Genomic DNA, 18215 nt, shown 5'->3' with positions numbered 1-18215 from the left:
ATACACACAGTCTCAAATACATGACTCGTGCAGTAGAATAACTGACTAACTGCTAGTTTGTCTGTGCCAGCAGGACTTGTGTTAGGTTTAATGTATGTGCTGTAGGTTGCCATTTAGAAAGCTAGAATGCTTCTGTTTGCTATCGAGGTAACCCACGCACATGACTACGTGCACGACATTGATAAGGGCAACAAGCAGCCTTGAGAAGAACAGATTCTACCAACAACAACCTGGCAGAGCTGCACTCCCATCATATAACCACACATTGTATAACCATGCTTGCACAGCACAATCACACTTTGTAACCAGTTATAGTAATTTCTCATAGGTAATACAGCAACATGCTTTATGAATGTTCATGTGTGTAAGCAATAAAAACAACCTGCAGGGGGAAAGCAAGTTGAAGTGGGTTGGAGACAACTGCTTCCCCCTCGCGAGTGAAAACCTGAGCTCTGTGTGACCTCGTCCCTGAGTGAGCTGTTTATCCAGCAGTATGAGGGGTAAAACTCTGACAACTTGTGTGACAGTACTCACTGGGCAGACCAATACACAAGCTACTGGACCAGAGTGAAGATCTATGAAGAACTGCAGATTTACACAACCTGGGAAGTTCTCCTGGGGCCATTTCTGTACAACTACAGATTTCTGAATCACCACTTCAAACAATTTATTCTGATATGTCCCCACTTTGTCCATGTCTGAGATCCACACTGTCCACAAAGAAAGAAACCCAACCTTGCTCCACAACCGACACCTTCAACCGTGACTGAAAGTTGCTGCTGCCCTCATGGATGAGCCAAATGCCTTCTGGAGAAAAGGTTTATGGTCAGAAGACACAAAGATTGAGCTAAAATGTTAAGAGGCATGCTTGGAGGAGTAACGGCGAGCCTTTCAAACTGGATGTGGGCCTGAAAAAGACTGAAGTCTACCTTATCTCTCATCACATCTGAGAGTGGGTAAAAAAGTAAGAACTATTTGTATTAATGTGGATTTAATACTCAGATTTTTACCTTTATGGTTTCACAAAGGGTTAAAAAGAGGATGCACAAAATTAATATGATTTACTTTTTGCAAACGCGCATAAAGAAACTCTGTTACAGCACTTTGCATCACTGTAAACATAAAACCTTTCACCCACTCTCAGATGTAATGAGAGGTAAGCTGGGGGCACTTCAATCCCACCTTTCTTCACGGTTTGGAAAGCTCAGCTTTACTCCTCCACACATAACTCTTATCATTTCTGCACAGCAGTAGTGTAAATTAGCCTTTATACACGTAGTGTTTTGCCCATTTTAAAGAAACAGATCTTTGGGCAGCTTTCCAAGCCACTGATTTAAACCTCGTCCTCTTCCAAAAGCGCTGCCGCAGCAGGTATGGCTGGTAGGAGTGGCTCTGCAAAGCTACTCGGGTCTCGCTTTTTTTCCCTGGAGGCTAGAGGCAGTTAGAACAGCGTCCTCACTCACCGGCTCCATCCAAGCTCTGCACTGCCTGCTGGGTAATGCTCATAGGATCAGAGACTGGACTTTTTAAACAGAGCGCTGATCCAGACTTCCTGTAGTGGGGTGCTGGTTCCACAGATCAACAAAACCTAAGAACACCGTACCAGCAATCCACCATGGTGCTGGCAGCGTTATGGTCTTGGGCTGTTTTGCTGCCAGTGGTAGTGGTACAAGCTGGATGGAATAATGAAGAAAGAGGACTACCTCCAATTCTGTAACTTCATCTCAGATCAGCAGCAAGACAGAAAGTTGGACACAGCCGGGTGTTCCAAAGGGACAATGATCCCAAACACATAACACGACTGGATTAGGAAAAGATAAAGCAGGCTAACAGCCCCAAACTCAGACTTGTTGAAAATTTGTGGAATACATTTCAAATCTGGATTCATCCAAGGAAACCAACCAATTTGAGTAAACTATCAATTCTGCCAAGACGATTGGTCAAATATCCATCCAGCATTATGCCAGAAGCTTGTCGATGGCTACCAAAAGCATCTGGCCGAGGTACAATATGTAAAGGGATATAAAACCAAATATTAGGGTATAATTGAGTATTTTAGTATACTTTGACTCCACGTGGATTAGAAAAAATTCAAAGTAAATTCCAACTTGTGCAGCCAATTGTTGTTTTTGGGGTGATTCGAGATGTGCGCTCTACAACAGCGGTCCCCAACTCCCGGGACAGAGACTGGAGCTGTGTGGTTCTGGGCCGCGAGAGCTGGGGCTCAGGTGTGAGATTGGTGGTTTCCCTGGGTCTTTTCCCGTGTGTTATAAATACATTTTCTTTCTTTTGGTACCAGTACTGGTTTTATTTTGTTGCATTTATTTGCGACACCTTAAAAGCTGGTTTGTGAAAATATTGTCGGACATAAACCGGTCCGTGGCGCACAAAAGGTTGGGGACCGCTGCTGTACGAGCATTTCACCCCAGAAAAACATCACGTGATAACACTAAATACCACTGAACACAAAAAACAGTATGTTAAAGAAACTGTTAATGAATGAGAATGACTATATCGTGTTTTGATCTGTTTAAAACATCAGATTTAAAAAAACGTCCATTTCGAATTTAATGTATAAACTGTAAACTGTCTGGACAGATAGTCTGATGGAACCTTTCTGCTGAGGAAGTAGAAGAAAGTGGGTTTTTGAGATGTTTCACCCGGAAAAAAATGGGTGAAAACCAAGAAAAAGAAATCTTAAGTTATCTTAAAAAAAGTTTAGAGAGCTGTAAAGAGTGGAACTGTCTCTCCAGACTCAGTCAAAAACAGTCAAAAAGACCATGTAGTGTGTCCTTTTGACAAACATCTCACCATTCCTGGCGAAGTTGGCGATGGCCAGCGCTCCCGATAGCTGCAGTTGGGTGTTGGAGCTCTGGAGCCATGACAGAACATCCTGGTACACCAGACCTGATCCTTCACCAAAACACTTCTGCATGGACTCATCTGACACACAAACAGTCTTTTGAAAATAACTGAAAAAGCAACGTGATTTAGATTCACATGCAGCAGTGACATTAGGTAAATCAATACGCTAGTGCACCAACACCAGAGATTACATATTCGATTGGTCACAACACATTCAGTGACAAGTGCAGTGCGTTTCTTTTATTTACTAATTTTTGTTTTGTAACTCGACACAATGAACGTATTTACTGGACACTCAGAGAGAAAAATGCATCTTTCCCTGACGGTTATTAGTCCTCGTCACCAGTGATTCAAGTGTGCCTGTAATCAGTTTTAGCCAGATGATCAGACATATGTTCTACCTCCGTGCTCTTTGAGTGAAACAAAATCCAATTTTGGCACTCCCCGTTTTTTACTATTAAATGAGCCACTAAATACTTGCTAAATGTAGCTGTTTCTGAACCAATCATAGATGTTTCTTGTATAAATGCTGCATCTGCCCAATGTGATTTGAGATAAAGCAAACATCTCTTAAGCTTAATGGAATTATTAGCACCCCTGCTATGCCATGAAATTACTCTGTCCCTATATTATTAATACAGGATAATATATGTTCATATGGTATCCTTTCTTTTGTGCTTCCACTCTTTAACATACCTCTGACTTTTGCCCAGGAACAAACGTTTTCAGAAGTAACCACAAAATACCAAAATACCCCTCCCCTTGAGTAAACAACCTGTCAAACCCACCAACAAACAACACACCCCTCACTGTGATGAAATCCAGTGCTATGTGGTCATCAAACCTCATCTTCTAACTACAAGAACGGAGTCACAGCATGGCAGGGAAGGTCAGCGTGAGCCAAATATTCTTTGTCTGCAACTTTCTACGTGCTTTAATAATCTCACATTCTTTTTCCATGCCCTGCACCTCTGTTTTATGTTTCTCCTTCACTGCATCATCACTCGCTCACATTCCAGGAATGTCTGGAATATTCCAACGATAGTGTGGCAGTGGTGTGGTCTTTGGCTCAAGGGGCAGCGGCAGGGAGGGTGATGGAGCAGGTGGAGATGTGGTTCTAGTGAGGTCTCCTTCCCTTTTTAGTGACCTGAGACAGCAGTGAGGAGTCAGCTGCAAAGACGTCGGTGCCAAACGAAAGAAAAGTGTCTGGATCATTTACAGAGAGGTCTCAGCTGATGATCATTATCCAGAATAGGCAGAGTTAGGTCTATATATATATTTGGACACTGACACAAGTTTGTTTTTTCCCTGTGTACCTAAACATATTCATGTTGTGAAGACTCTCAGCTTTTATTTGAAGGTATCAGCCTTTAAATTGGATGAACTCTTTAGAATTTCAGCTCTTTAACATTTGCCACTCTGGCAAATGACCAAAAACAATGGGACACTTGAGTCAAAGCCTATTTCAATGCCATGTGTGGACATTTCCTTTGTTGTTTCATTATCAACTAAGCAGGTTTGGAGTTGACTTGAGGTGGTGCTTGCATTTGGAAGATTTTGCTACGAACAGACAACATGCAGTTAGAGGAGCTCTCCATGCAGGTGACACAAGCCTCCTTAAACTGCGAAAACAGAAAACAAACACCTGAGAAATTGGTACAATATTGGCAAAACCTACAGTTTGGTAGAAAGAAATCACAGGTGAACACAACGACGCAAAAACACCTGCAGGTCCAAAGAAGACAACAGTGGTGGATGATCGCAGAATCATTGTCCATGGTGACGATTCCACAAAGAAACAGCAACTGAACGTCGCTGCAGTAAAGTCCTGGAGGCGCATTCAAAAGGAGGAAAGCCGGTGATGTCCATGAGTTCAAGGCTGCAGGCTGCCACTGCCAGCAAACGGGTTTTAATCAAGCGTTAGAAACGATTTTTTTATTTTCAGCTATTTAATTTGTCCAATTACTTTTGAGCCCTGAAATAAAGGGATTGTGTCAAAAATGCTTTTTGTTCAACTGAATTAAAGCTGAAATTCTGCACTTCAGCTACATCTGAGTCGTTTCGTTTCACTGTGATAACGTGCAGAACAACATTGAGAAAAACGTTGTCTCCGTCCAAATACTTGTGGACCTGTATGTACACCACCTGTGCTATCAGAGGTTTGATATGGTCTGTACAGTTTTGCACCTTCTACACGTTACTTCACTCTAACAATCACAGATTAAGACACTGCTGCTCTTTCTAGCTGGTCACGCCTCTTCGATGTCTTTAGCTTCTAGCCAGCTGTTCATAATGCGACGATCTGCCTCTTCCAGTCTCTCATTTCTGTCGGCAATATCTGTGTTAACTGAACTTGTGACGTTTTCACAGCACAGACGTCCTCCTGCAGTTGTTTAAGCACACTACTGAGTTGGGACAAAGTTCAACAAAAGCATTCGATGCAATACTCCAGGCTGTTAGAACTTTCAGCGTGGTCTCTGTCACCATGCTTGCATAGCTTCTGCCCTGTTTAGCAATGCCACTCTTAGATGTCATTGAAATAAAAAGAAACCTCTCAACACTAAGGGAAACTACTTACAGACAGTAGATGCCCAATGAGAGGCAAAGCCAGGGGGAACAGAGGTTTTGCTCAGGAGCTCTGCATTATGCGAGCGTCTTGGTGAGTGGATCCCAGCGCAGTGCAATTTCAGCACTTTGTCTTCCTGTTTGTCATCTGACCACTTCTTCCTTTCAAACCTACACTAAGACAATGTTGTTGCTATGCATTACGTACCCCCTAAAAGCAGGGACACCATTAGGTTGGAGGCAATCTTGATGCTGCAGAGGTCATGTGGGTCAGACCCTCCCTGCAGACTCCGAATCATCTCGGATAAAGCTTCTGGGACTCCTGACTCTGCAAACTGTAGTTTCAGAGTATCTGGTGGCACAGAACAATTCATTTCAATTTACTCATAGAGCACCGGATCACAACAACAGTTGCCTCAGGACGACAACCCAACAAGTTTTACTACTGTCTCCATTAATCATGAACATATGCATGAAGAAAACTAATGTTTGGACTTTATTTTGTTACTGAGCAGCACATGTGGTAAAAGTCTTTGAGTGCTTTCATAATAGGAGACACATTTTCTTAGTTCAAGTCAAGGCAATGTATTTCACAATAAATTGAAAACAATAAGCACATGCCAAGGCTGCTCTCCATCTCCCTCAAGCTTCCTACAACCCAAACTCCAGAAAAGCTGGGGCTCTGCGTAAAAAGTAGAGGAAAACCAAATACAACGGATCTGCAAATGTCGTAGACGCATTTAAACTGACATTAAAACACAGACCACTGACTTAATATTTTAGTAGCTCATGAAACGTATTAGCTCATTGTGAATTGGATGAAAGCAGCATGTTTCAAATAAGTTGGAAGTGGAGCAACAAAAGGTTCGAAAAGTACACGGTACTAAAAAGAACGTTTCACCGATCGATTAAAAACATGCCCTTACCGCTCTCTCCCAGAGAACCCAGTATTTCCAAAATGACATGTCGGCGTTCAGCATCAGGGGCCTGTTTCAGCTGAAATATCAGTACATCTGCAACATCCAGCTGTGCCAGCGCCTCCCTTGCAGAGTCTGCAAACACATGTGGTGTGTAATCAGCTACAGAGTTAGTGACATATCATAATCACAGCAGAACAGCTGCACAGTGAATCGTTCTTTTTTCATTTCTGAAGTATTAGCCCACCTCCCTCTGGGACACCTGGATATGTTAACTGTGTAAGCTGTAATTAGTCACCCCATTAGATCACAGTAGCTAAAAAGAACTGTGGCTAAGGAGGTAGAGCAGTTCAACAGGTCAGTGCTCTGAGCAAGATACTGAACCCTAAATCTCTCCAGGTGCATGCCATATTAATACCAATACATTTGTAACGTACAGTTTGTTGAGTAGTTCGAGTGCTAAAGCATGGCTAAACTCAAATGCTAAATGCTTTCTTCTGTTAAAAGGCTTAAAAAGATTACTCTGGCCTGATGTGGTTACCACAGTGAGTGACAAAGTATTTACTGTGTCAGCCATTTATCTCTGGCATGTTGCTCACAAAAGAAAACCCTCCCTGCTTCATGTTTAGGGTTGCAGGCAGTGTTGGGTGTAACGCGTTACTGTAATTAAGTTACTTTTCCACTGAAAGAGTAGAGTAACTGATTACTGTTCATTTTTAGGTATTTCAATTACAGTTACTTACAATGTACTTGCGTTACATGGTAAAATAATTAAACTGGCTGAATATTTCATTTCAATCATTTGTCTTCTAAACGTAGAAGTAAACTCTGCCGCTTTAACATGGCTGTAGTGCAGCTGCGCGTCATTTCACACCGGTTTGCTGCACAGTCGTTTTCTACAGCGGAAGCTGTCGGACTGAAGCGAGTGGCTGTTTTTTGAGGTGGACATATTCCCGTCTCTTCACTTTTCTGAAACGAGCAGACAAGAACATTACAGTAATATGTAAAAACTATGGGCTGCTGTTCATAGCACGAGTCATCTACTGAAGCGCCTGACACGGAGCATAGACGAACACTTCTGAGCGATCCTTGTTCATCATCCATGGATAACACCGCGGCAACTCCCGCTAGGCAGCAAAACCTGATTTTACTTCAGCAGCGCAGAGAGCGTCTGAAGGTGAGCTTAAAAACGACTGCAGGCTACACTGTGGAAGAGATGCTGCCGCTGCGTACTGCAGAGTCTCCGTCTTTATTCATTATTTAAAGAGTTTAATTTCTATCGTCTGCCACTCGAGGTTTAGAGGGATTCTAAGAAGTATTTGGTTAAATTACTTATTTAGTAATTAAGTTACTTTTCTGACACAGTAATTAGATAAGTATTTAAAATACAATATTGACTAAGTAATTAGTAATGAATTACTTTTTTAAAGTAACTTACCCAACACTGGTTGCAGGCACATTAATTAAAGGCAATGCTGTAGCTGTAAAGAACATGTGTAATCACTAAAGCACTGACGATCAAACTACATCTAACAGCACTTAATACAAATAGTAAATAATCACCCATGTCTGCCAGGTTACACAAGGCCAGCAGACAGACGTTGACCAGTGGATCGTTGTCAGGATACGCCCTCATTATGGAAACGAGTCTGGGGATTACACCACTCTGGACCAACTGGTCCTGCTGGTATGCTAGGTAAAAAAGGTAGGAGACAGAGATAAGTGTTAAGGAATAAAGTGGGAGACCTCTAGATATCCATTTTTATCATTTTGTTAAAAAATGGATCTCAGAGCTTTTTCTCAGGATGCTGACAAGTTCTAAGCGTTTAACGAGAGGCAGTTCTGTGGTACACGGACTGGTTCTTATCGAGCTCTTTTCCACTCTACCTTAGTATTCAAAGTGCTTTATACAACATTACAATATGGATGCAAATGTCTTGCTGTGAAAAGCTGGAGGAGAATGAGAAGACTACAGCAGCAGATCATATCAGCTCCTCCCAGCCACGAACAGAAGCATGGCACGCTGAAGACTGGAAACATGCAACCTGCTACAAGACTCTTTTTTGTTTTGACACAGCAACTTATGGAAGCCCGCCACTAAATAAAAACAAAACAGCTAGCATCCAGAACTCGAAATGTTGAGTTATTTTCTCAAAATTTCAAGTTACTTTTCTCAAAATGTCGAGTTAGCTCTGCCAATCAAAAATATGCGTGAATGAGGTCGCTTTCTTGTTACCCGGAAGCATATGGCGCAGAGGAGCGCGCACTCAAAAACGGATCCCAACAAATTGGCGCTTTGGCGAGTACGTTTGCTGATAGTAACACCATGTGATTCAGCTAATAACAGGGATTTCATCATTTGTGAAGCCAGGCTGAAAACACTCAGCAATCTGTGCGACTGGATGTAATACCTAGCTTAGCTGTAGCATTTGTAGCTGACGCTTCAGCTTCTGGGTAACGAGGAAATGACGTCATTCACGTAGATTACTGATTGGCAGCGCTAACTCGAAACTTCGAGTGGCTTTTCTCAAAATTTTGAGTTAATAACTTGAAATTTTGAGTTATGGATCCTTTTTTTTTTTTTTTTTTAGTGGCGGAAATGGGCTTCCATAGAAACTAGTACACTAAGACAGTGTACTGGCAGGCTTACTCTACACCAGTTAACCATGCTTTGAATGCTCCAGCGCACCCTGTGTAATGTTGTTGACTGTGTGCCTGCTTTTATGGCGACAGTCTCACATATTTCAAAGCATAAGTTAGCTCCTATATAACATTTCACGCTATATCAGTCCGATTATGGCAGGATCTGGACAGTTTTGGCAGTCAGGAACAAAAATAGGCATCATACAGTTATTTTATCTTGCATAGTGCAATAATGGATGCAAAGCAACGCTGCATCTAGGAAACCTGACACATGTTCTGAAAGCAGCTCGCATGACTGATCTGTAGTTGCCTAACATGATGTAGTTACCATGACAAGAATATCATGTAGTTTGGAATTAAGATCTGTCACTCTCTGTAGCCTTCAAAAGAAATCAGACTCATCAGCACACTGAGAACGCCCTGCTGACGGAGCCAGCAGTGTCCCACCAACTCACAGTTGTCAAAGCAGATGCGCCCGATGGCCCTGCCAGAGTTCAGCAGCATTTCTTGGTCATCGCTGTTCAGATGGGGAACCAACACCTTCACCAGGCCTGCCTCGATGCATGGCTCCCTCACTGCAGCTACAACACATGCAAGGACATTAAACCTTGTAAACGCTGGTATATTTTAAATGCTATGTTGCATATGTTACTCAACAGCTATGAAGCAACCTGGTGTTTTAGTCTCATGACGCATCACTGGAGCATAAGCATTTTTTAAAAGCATCACATTTTCAGCCACTCTGTGTGGAATTTAAGTGCATTTTTTCATATCAGAAATAATATTAAAAAAAACACAACAACCTCGTACAGATAAAACGTCAACCCAGTAAGTTGAAAGTGGCACTAAACTAAACCAGTTTGGACGTTTTCTAAAGTGGCTTCATCTGTATAATCCTACACATACTGGCTTTAGGTTACTTAAAAGGGATAAAAATGTTTCCTTATACACTGCAATATATTTTTATTTGATATTTAATAATTATTGTAATTAAAAATAAACATAGTACAAGGTCCTTAACATGAGTTAAACTGGTTTTAAGGACCTTGTAGAATCCTAAAGCTCTTCAAAGAGAACATGAGACAAGACAAAATAAGGAAGCTTATACTGTACAAACTGTTTTATGAAGCACACCCAGTTTTATAGTATTCAAGTGTTCTACCTTCTCGGGCCATCTCTGCCACCACCAAAGCCACCTGGCAGCTCAGACTGCTTTTTCTCTGTAAGGCCTGAGCCAGTATGGGTAGAATACCACTTTTGGCAACGTCGATAGCAGCATCTTTCTCTGTGAATGCAAAAGTCCGTTCATTTAGAATGATAAAATTCACTGTGCAATATGTGATGTTAGTTGAAAAGTGACTCAAAAAGTTGATTCTGTTCATCTGGACGAAGCGTTTTCAGTGGGACAAATGTTTCGGCACTCAGCTGGGGGACTTCTTCAGTCTCAGCTGACTGCAGGTTTCCAACCGTAGGCTACGTCCACACTAGCCCAGATAGATTTGAAAACGCTCCGCGTCCACACTAGTGTTTTCAGTCGTTTTCACAGAGTTGTGCATCCACACTGAAACGGCCCAAAACGCTTATGTTCCAGTCCTGCGCATGCACAAAAGCGAGTGAGAATTTGAAGAAAAGCTATCTGGAGCATGCAAACTGATATTAATCTTAAACAGGGCTGTCAAAATTGAGAGCAATCAAAACAACTGCTGTATAATGCCCTCCGCTAGCTTTAATTGGTCACTTGACTGCATCAGATGACTAAAATGTGTCATCATTTTAGAAAGTCCGCGTTTTCGAGAATGTTTTGAAAACGCTGTGGTTTTCCTTGAGGAAAACGCCGTCTCAGTGTGGACGGGAGACCAAAGCAGAGAGAAAACGATGCAGTGTGCACGTAGCCTTAGAAACGGTGCATTTGCATAATGACTGAAGCTAGCACCACTGACTAACAATGAGCCGTGAGGTCAGTTTGATGATCTTTAATATGCAAATTGTCACAACTCAATAAACATTGATCAGTGGCCATGAGTACCATTCACAGAGAGTTGGGGAAAGGCTGCAATCACAGCATTGTAAGATGGTGACAGATGTACCCTTGGCCTGACGAGGTGGCTCTTCTGTGCTGTGCCATCTGCTTTGCCAGAGGTCGTTTGGTTTCCCTGATGTATAAATCCTGGAAATCCTCCTGGCGCTTAACAGCGTACACCATGTTACTGTTTGTGCCGAGAGGACCCGATCTTCAGGGTGGACCGGTGTTTTGTGAAAATGCGTCTCAGCTGTTCCAATAGTCCTGACACATAAAGGGTCACTAAAGGTTTTCGCTTCCATCTCTCCTCGGTCATCTGGAGCTTTCTTCAAGTGCCTTCCCAGTTGGATATTTGTCAAAACTGGGATAACCACATTCACTTAGCACATTCTTGGTATGATGTTCTTCTGCTTCCCTGGCTGCTTTGTCTGTGGGGATGGTATTCCTCTCTGATGACACCCAGTTTGTGCTCCAATGGATGATGAGAGTCAAACCTTAAATACTGATCCGTATGTGTAGGTTTATGGTACTCATTAACGTTTAAATGTCTCCCATTACTGATGGAAATCTCACAGTATAACTTAAGGCTAGCCTGCCATTTATCGACCGAGTAAATGTGATCAGTGAACTCAGCACGTCCTGAAATTTGATTTCCCCCCAGGTGTCATCCACATACCCGAACCAATGACTGGGCGGTGTGCAGGGTAGGATACCAGAGTAAAATGAGTTTGTCTCATATGCTCACCGAACAGCTGGATCTTTGCCTTCTGGAGGACTTTTGTTGCGCAGACTTTTAGGAGTAATCCTGTTTTGGTGGCAGCTGTAGTCAGCCATCTCTCGTGCTGTTTGCTCGTACTCACGTACTAGCTTTAGGCAGTCCTTGTCAAAGTGGGTTAAAATGTCTTCATGCATGAACATTTCTCCACTCTCTGTGAATGGTACTCATGGCCACTGATCAATGTTTATGACAATTTGCATGTTAATGATCATTAAACATGGCCTAGTGGTGCTAGTTTCAGCCATTATCCAAAGGTACTGTTGATAAGGTTGGAGAAACCTGGAGTCAGCTGAGACTGAAGAAATGTTTCCCACTGAAAACGTCCAGATGAACAGAGTCAACTTCCTGGGATGTGTGTGTTATATGACTTACTCTTTTCTAGCAGCGCAGCCAGCACTGTATCCAAATGAGGCTTGAGCTCTTCTTCAATCAGCTCTGTACTCACACTAATAGCTTTTAACGCCTCACACAGAGAGTCTGCCACACACAACAAGAGTTAGCTGTTAGCTTTAGTAACACGGAAGTCAAGGTGAGCCATGCCATTTTATAGATAGCACACAACTTGAATAAGATTATGATTCTGACAACGAAGCAACTAAAAATTTGCCAACAAGATCTGGAAAATCTGTAGCACTGACAAAATAAGGAGCTGGGTTACCTTGTTACCAACACAAAATCGTAGACAGATACTGGTTAGTGGCTACCAAGCACTAAGTCCTGTATGCCTAACTTGGCATTCAGGTTTAAGTGATCCTATAATTCAATTCAGTTTAATTAAATTTTATTTATACAGCGCCAAATCCCAATAACAGTCACCGCAATGTGCTTTATATTGTAAGGTAAACCCTACTATAATATAAAAAAAAAAACCCCAACCCAACAATCATATGACCCCTATGAGCAGCACTTTGGCGACAGTGGGAAGGAAAAACTCCCTTTTAACAGGAAGAAACCTCCAGCAGAACCAGGCTCAGGGAGGGGCGGGGCCATCTGCTGCGACCCGTTTATAACAGGACATTTGTTCGTATCTGTTGACAGGCTAAGCTTACAATTTGTTACATTTGGTTTTATAACCCACAACACAGCAAGGTGTTCATACACACACATAATAAATAGTGATCGTGTTACCTGACATGAAAAATAAAAAAACATACCAACGAATGGCTTCTGGAACCTTAAGAATGAAGTTTGACTGAAAACTTGTTTTGTTGGAGAAATGTTAGACTGAAATGAAAATGGTCCACTTACAGAGAGCTGAATTTAAAGACACAACAAAAACCAAAGTGAAAGCATGGAATTTAATTTCATTTATATAGCGCCACAACAACAGTTACCTCAACACGCTTTATATGACAACAATACAAAGAATGCAACAATCAGAAAGCCCAGCTGTTGCACGGCAGTGAGGAAAGACATGTTTTAAAACCCCTCCTTTAACAGGAAGAAACCTCCGACAGAGCGGGGATCAGGGAGGGGCTGCCATCTGCTGCACCTGGTTGGGGATGAAGGACTGATCCTTCACAACCCAGAATGATATACAGTAGATTATACAGCTCCACAGTGAGCAGAGGGTCCGCTACAGGACGTCAGGCTCTTAGGCCACACTTATGAAGTCTGTTTCTGATTGTTTGGTCAGAGACATTCACATCCAATTAGGGCCGCTCGATTATGGCAAAAATGATAATCACGATTATTTTCACTGAAATTGAGATCACGATTATTTGACGATATTTATTTAACCCTTTAAGACCTACTATAGAACCAAGTCCACCAGAGCTTATATTATTTTTTTACATGCTGTAGTGCCATTTGTGGGAGCATTTCAAGTTGCTATACATCAATACAACTGTTATAGCCCATATTTTAATAATATGTATGCATTAAGTCCATAGTAATTACATAAATTGCAAAAAAGTGCAATAAACTACAAAAAAAATTGAAAATCGCTTTTGTTTTGTTTACATATATTTCTACTTGGAGAAATTTAAGAGGTTTATCCCTCAAAACTTTAAATACAATAAAGTTGCAAAAAATAGTTTCCCACCACAGGAAATTTATTTTGAGTGTCTTCATAGTTTTATTTTGGAGATACAGCAATTTTTATATACTGCAGGAAAAACAAAAAAAACAATCCTATGCTGCAAATTTGCAAAGAAAACAGCATGTGCATCATTTCACTGTGGGAAGTGTTACGAACAGCTGATGGATCGGCAAAGCGTGTTTCTGGAATATTATGTTTTTGTTCCTGCAAGCGCTTTTTATGCAATTTTTGCAAAGCTATATGTGGAACGAAACCGTGACCGAGGACAAGCTGATGGCATCAGATGTAAGTACAACTCCTCCGGTTTCGATTAATTGAGCAGCCCTACATCCAATGGCCTGCTGGAGGTCATTTTGTAGGACTCTGGCAGTGCTCATCCTGCTCCTTGTTGCACTGCTGACGGCTTAAAATATAAATATATAATAAAATTCAAAAATAGTGAGAAAACAGTCTGGAAAGATAAGGACTATAAACATTCAAGCTACCCTAATTAATAAAGCTTCATTATAAGCAGAAAAGACACGATGAAAAGCAGAATAATCAACAAAGCAGCAACTGAGAAAAAAGTGACAAACTGGCATTAGAGCTTTAGCCTGCGAGATTGCCGACGTCATTATCCGACAATTAAAAATGTTTTTCCTATTTTCTTCTACAAGTCTTGGCAGCGCTCTTACGGGTATTGTAGCTGATATGATGCTCCACCACATGCAGAACGTATATGAAGAAGCTGCTGGAGACCAGAGCTACTACCACTAAAAACCACACTAGAGTCCTGCCAACAACACAACTTCTTCAAGAAATCATCAGCTGAAAGTCTAACGAGGTCAGAAAGAAAAGCGTCTGGACTTCTTTCAGCTGCATGAAGACGGGACTGGGACTCTCCACCAATTGACTCTTAGAACTGAAGAAGCTTCTTGGATGAGAGGTGAAACGTCTTCAAGCAACTTAAAGAAGTCCAGAAACTTTCCAAGCTCCTTAGACTACGATGACCTGGATGACTGAGAACCTTCGCAGACATCAGCTGAAAGGTTAACAAGAACTGGGGACAAATGTTTAATTACATCAAATATCAGGAGTGAAAATCCTCCTTATTTTTAGAGTGTTTTATAGAGCTTTGTGGACTGGTGCCAGCTGAACTACCTCCAGATCAACGCCAGTAAAACCAAGGAACTGGTGGTAGACTTCCGCAGGCACAAGCATTCTCCACTGCAACCACTGAACATCCAAGGTATGGACATTGAGGCTGTGGACAGCTACAGGTACCTTGGTGTTCATCTGAACAATAGACTGGACTGGACTCATAACTCAGACGCCCTCTACAGGAAAGGGCAGAGCAGGCTGTACCTGCTGTGGAGACTCAGGTCGTTTGGAGTGGAGGGCCCACTCCTGAAGAAATTCTATGACTCTGTTGTGGCTTCTGCTATCTTTTATGGCGTGGTCTGCTGGGGCGGCAGCATCTCTGCTGGGGACAGGAAGAGACTGAACAGGCTGATCCGAAGGGCCAGCTCTGTTCTAGGATGCCCTCTGGACCCAGTGGAGGTGGTGAGTGACAGGAGAACGGCGGCTAAGCTGTCATCCCTGATGGACAACATCTCCCACCCCATGCAGCAGACTGTGACAGCACTGAGCAGCTCCTTCAGTGGGAGACTGCGGCACCCACGGTGTGGGACGGAGAGATTTCGCAGGTCTTTCCTCCCCACTGCTGTCAGACTCCATAATAAAGACTTTAACTGATCAAGCACACACATCCACACATGTGCAATAATACTAAGTGCAATAATCCTTTCTGTCATTGTTGTATTTTTACTCAGTTGTATATAGTATTTGTATTCTATTTTTATCTTATTGTATATTTATTTTATTTTATTCTACTGTATATAGTATTTTATTCTATTCTGTACAGTTGTGTACTGTATTTATTCTTATTGTATTTTAATTTTTGCCTCATAACTTTTGCACTGTCCACTTCCTGCTGTGACAAAACAAATTTCCCACGTGTGGGACTAATAAAGGTTATCTTATCTTATCTTATCTACTATTTGCCAAATTCAGCTGAACTCCCACAACAAAATTATATTTCTCCTAATCCTGATCTTGTACAATATATAATACGACTTACATGATGCTTTTTTTCCTCTTTTACCCACCAATAAACAAAGTCTTGGTTAAACTTAAACCTTTAAATAAGTATAAAGGAAACAACAGATTTTTCAGGAGCCGTCCAACACTGATGTTTCTGATGTGGTTGGATAAAGTCTGAACAGTTTACACGTGCCAGCAAAGGGCTGTGCACGCTTGCACATTTCTTCAACCAGAGGCACGGAGCATAACTCAATAACAAAGCTAAAGAGCTTCTTAAACACATACAGTCCATTTCAGTCAGACGCACACACAGAGTGCAGATGGTAATCACCTGGGCTAATCCCTATAAAGTCGATTGAAAATAGCCCGGGTGGAGGGGGCTAGGAAACGGATACACACACTTGTATGTCAGGATCTAGCCCTCGTGTCCTTCTGCATGTGTAAAGACACTTATAGACTCTTCTGTGCTGAGCACTTGTTACTACAAGCCCCATTCAGCCAGTCGCACACACATTCATACAACCACTTTCTTCTGTAGCGTTCATCCACACACACTCAGACGAATGAAGCGCAGGCAACTCGGCATCTTGCCCAAGGATATTTTGACATGCAGACTGCAGTAGCCAGGGAATCGATCCATCAACCTTTGGATTGGTGGACAACCAGCTGAGCAGTCAGGGCGGCACTGTGTGCATGCGTCTGTGTTAAAGCACAGGCCAACAATTTCCTAGTCAGTCTCACAATGTAATGCCAAGAAGTCCCCAGGGTGCCTATATACAAACGTGACTGCATGCATGGACACAATAACAGCAACAACTGGGAAATCCAATCCCATCAGTCCGTCCGCCACTAAATCCTGTCACTGTGATGCTCGTTGTGTTTATTCCACTGTTAGACTCCGCGGTACATTTTGGATAGTACTGGTATTATGATGGTATCTATGAGCAATGAGGACGCAAAGAAATGGTTCATGCCTCAGAGCAGCAGTCAGCAACGCCACAGACCGGAGAAGCCGCTGCACAGACGAGGCTGGTTGTTTGATTGTGTGGCTCAGCTGGTAAGTTTATGTCCATCCACTCCTGAACTGCACAGTGCTGCAATCTTACTGGCCGGTGGCACAAACAACTCACTGTTGCTGGTCTGCAGAGTGGCGCAACAGCACAGTGCACCACGCCGGCTGCAAATCGTTTGACCTTTTATACAGAGCAAGAAAGGATAGAAGCATCACACACACAGAGGATGTAGCTACTCACCAGTGTCTGTCATGGCTGCTGGCTAACTGCCTTCGCCTGCTTGCTAGCACTGAGTGCGCGTCTGTGTGCAGAGAGGCCGCCCTCCCTGATTCAGTCAGGTGTGTCCCGCCTCTCACTCTGCCTGCTTCCCTGTCCTTGCTCTTCCTCCACTAATCCTATTACCCAACTCTCCTTTTCGTTTGCCTCGCTTCACGCTGCCCTTCTCTGCTCCCACTGCGCGTGCGTCGTGTGTTCATTCTTTCTGCCTGACAAATTCAAAGTACAGGTGGTGAAAGAAAAGCTACAAACGAACAATATAACAAGCAAATCACGGTGATATTTACATATTTGATGTTTTTAAAAATATATTTCACTGCTATATATTATTGTATGTATATTTTTATCATATAAAACAAGGGACTAGTTTAGAGACTGATGGTGTAAACATGATATCACATAGAAAAGACTGACAATATCTGCGGAGTTTTTACAAATGAAATACAAATATTTCTCTTTAAATGTTTTGGGAAAACAGGCTATAACTTAAGTGCGTGTCTGTGTGCATTGCCCTTTCTGATTTTTTCTCTTTTTGCATATTTCAGATGGTCAACTTTTAATATTTGACATAAAGAACTCTTGTAAACACAAAATGCAGCGTGTGATAAAAAGGTTATCCAAACCTTCCTGACCTCGTGTGTAAAACAAAAACAAAAGCTGATTGCCCTCGAATAAATGTGTTTGTCACTCTTCATGGCAAAAAAGAAATTTGTAATAACTGGCAATGAGACTTTTTCATCACTGTACAGGAATTTTTGGCCCACTGTTCTTTACAGACGTGTTTTAGTTCACCCACTCTGGAAGGTTTGCCTGGTTAAATCATGCTTCAGTCTGATTTGTGTCCAGACTTTGACTACGCCATCCCAAATCCTCTTTTTGAGCCATTCAGAGGTGGACTTGCTGCTGTGTTTCAGATCGATCACGCTGAATAGCCCAGTGTGTTAAAGATTCATTGTCATATGCACACTAAAGAAACATGTTTCCCCCCAAATTCTTCCTTTGCTGTCTGTAACAA

The 18215-nt window shown here is 42.2% G+C and overlaps 1 protein-coding gene across 4 annotated transcripts in view; it reads right to left on the bottom strand.

Annotated features, from left to right (window-relative positions):
• The window catches only part of LOC113034857 (rap1 GTPase-GDP dissociation stimulator 1), a 28516-nt gene extending 11104 nt beyond the window's left edge, over positions 1-17412 (bottom strand). For 2 of the 4 annotated variants that reach the window (XR_003274248.1, XR_003274249.1), the window contains exons 1-8: positions 17165-17409; positions 12161-12265; positions 10153-10275; positions 9446-9571; positions 7911-8039; positions 6357-6482; positions 5639-5782; positions 2812-2943 (exon numbers count right to left, since the gene is read on the bottom strand). Coding sequence is in view for 2 of the 4 variants with exons in the window: in XM_026189973.1 (XP_026045758.1) it covers positions 2812-2943; positions 5639-5782; positions 6357-6482; positions 7911-8039; positions 9446-9571; positions 10153-10275; positions 12161-12265; positions 17165-17177 (898 nt within the window). In the remaining 2 variants the exon portion in view is untranslated. Of the gene's footprint in view, positions 1-2811; positions 2944-5638; positions 5783-6356; positions 6483-7910; positions 8040-9445; positions 9572-10152; positions 10276-12160; positions 12266-17164 lie in introns of all 4 variants that reach the window. The other 2 variants (XM_026189973.1, XM_026189972.1) reach the window with 2 other exon arrangements.
• Between the last annotated feature and the right edge of the window lie 803 nt (positions 17413-18215).

Source organism: Astatotilapia calliptera, chromosome 13 (assembly GCF_900246225.1).
Source record: "Astatotilapia calliptera chromosome 13, fAstCal1.2, whole genome shotgun sequence".
NCBI classification, from domain to species: domain Eukaryota; kingdom Metazoa; phylum Chordata; class Actinopteri; order Cichliformes; family Cichlidae; genus Astatotilapia; species Astatotilapia calliptera.
Note: the sequence above shows the minus strand (reverse complement) of the source record. Positions and strands in the feature narration are given on the sequence as shown.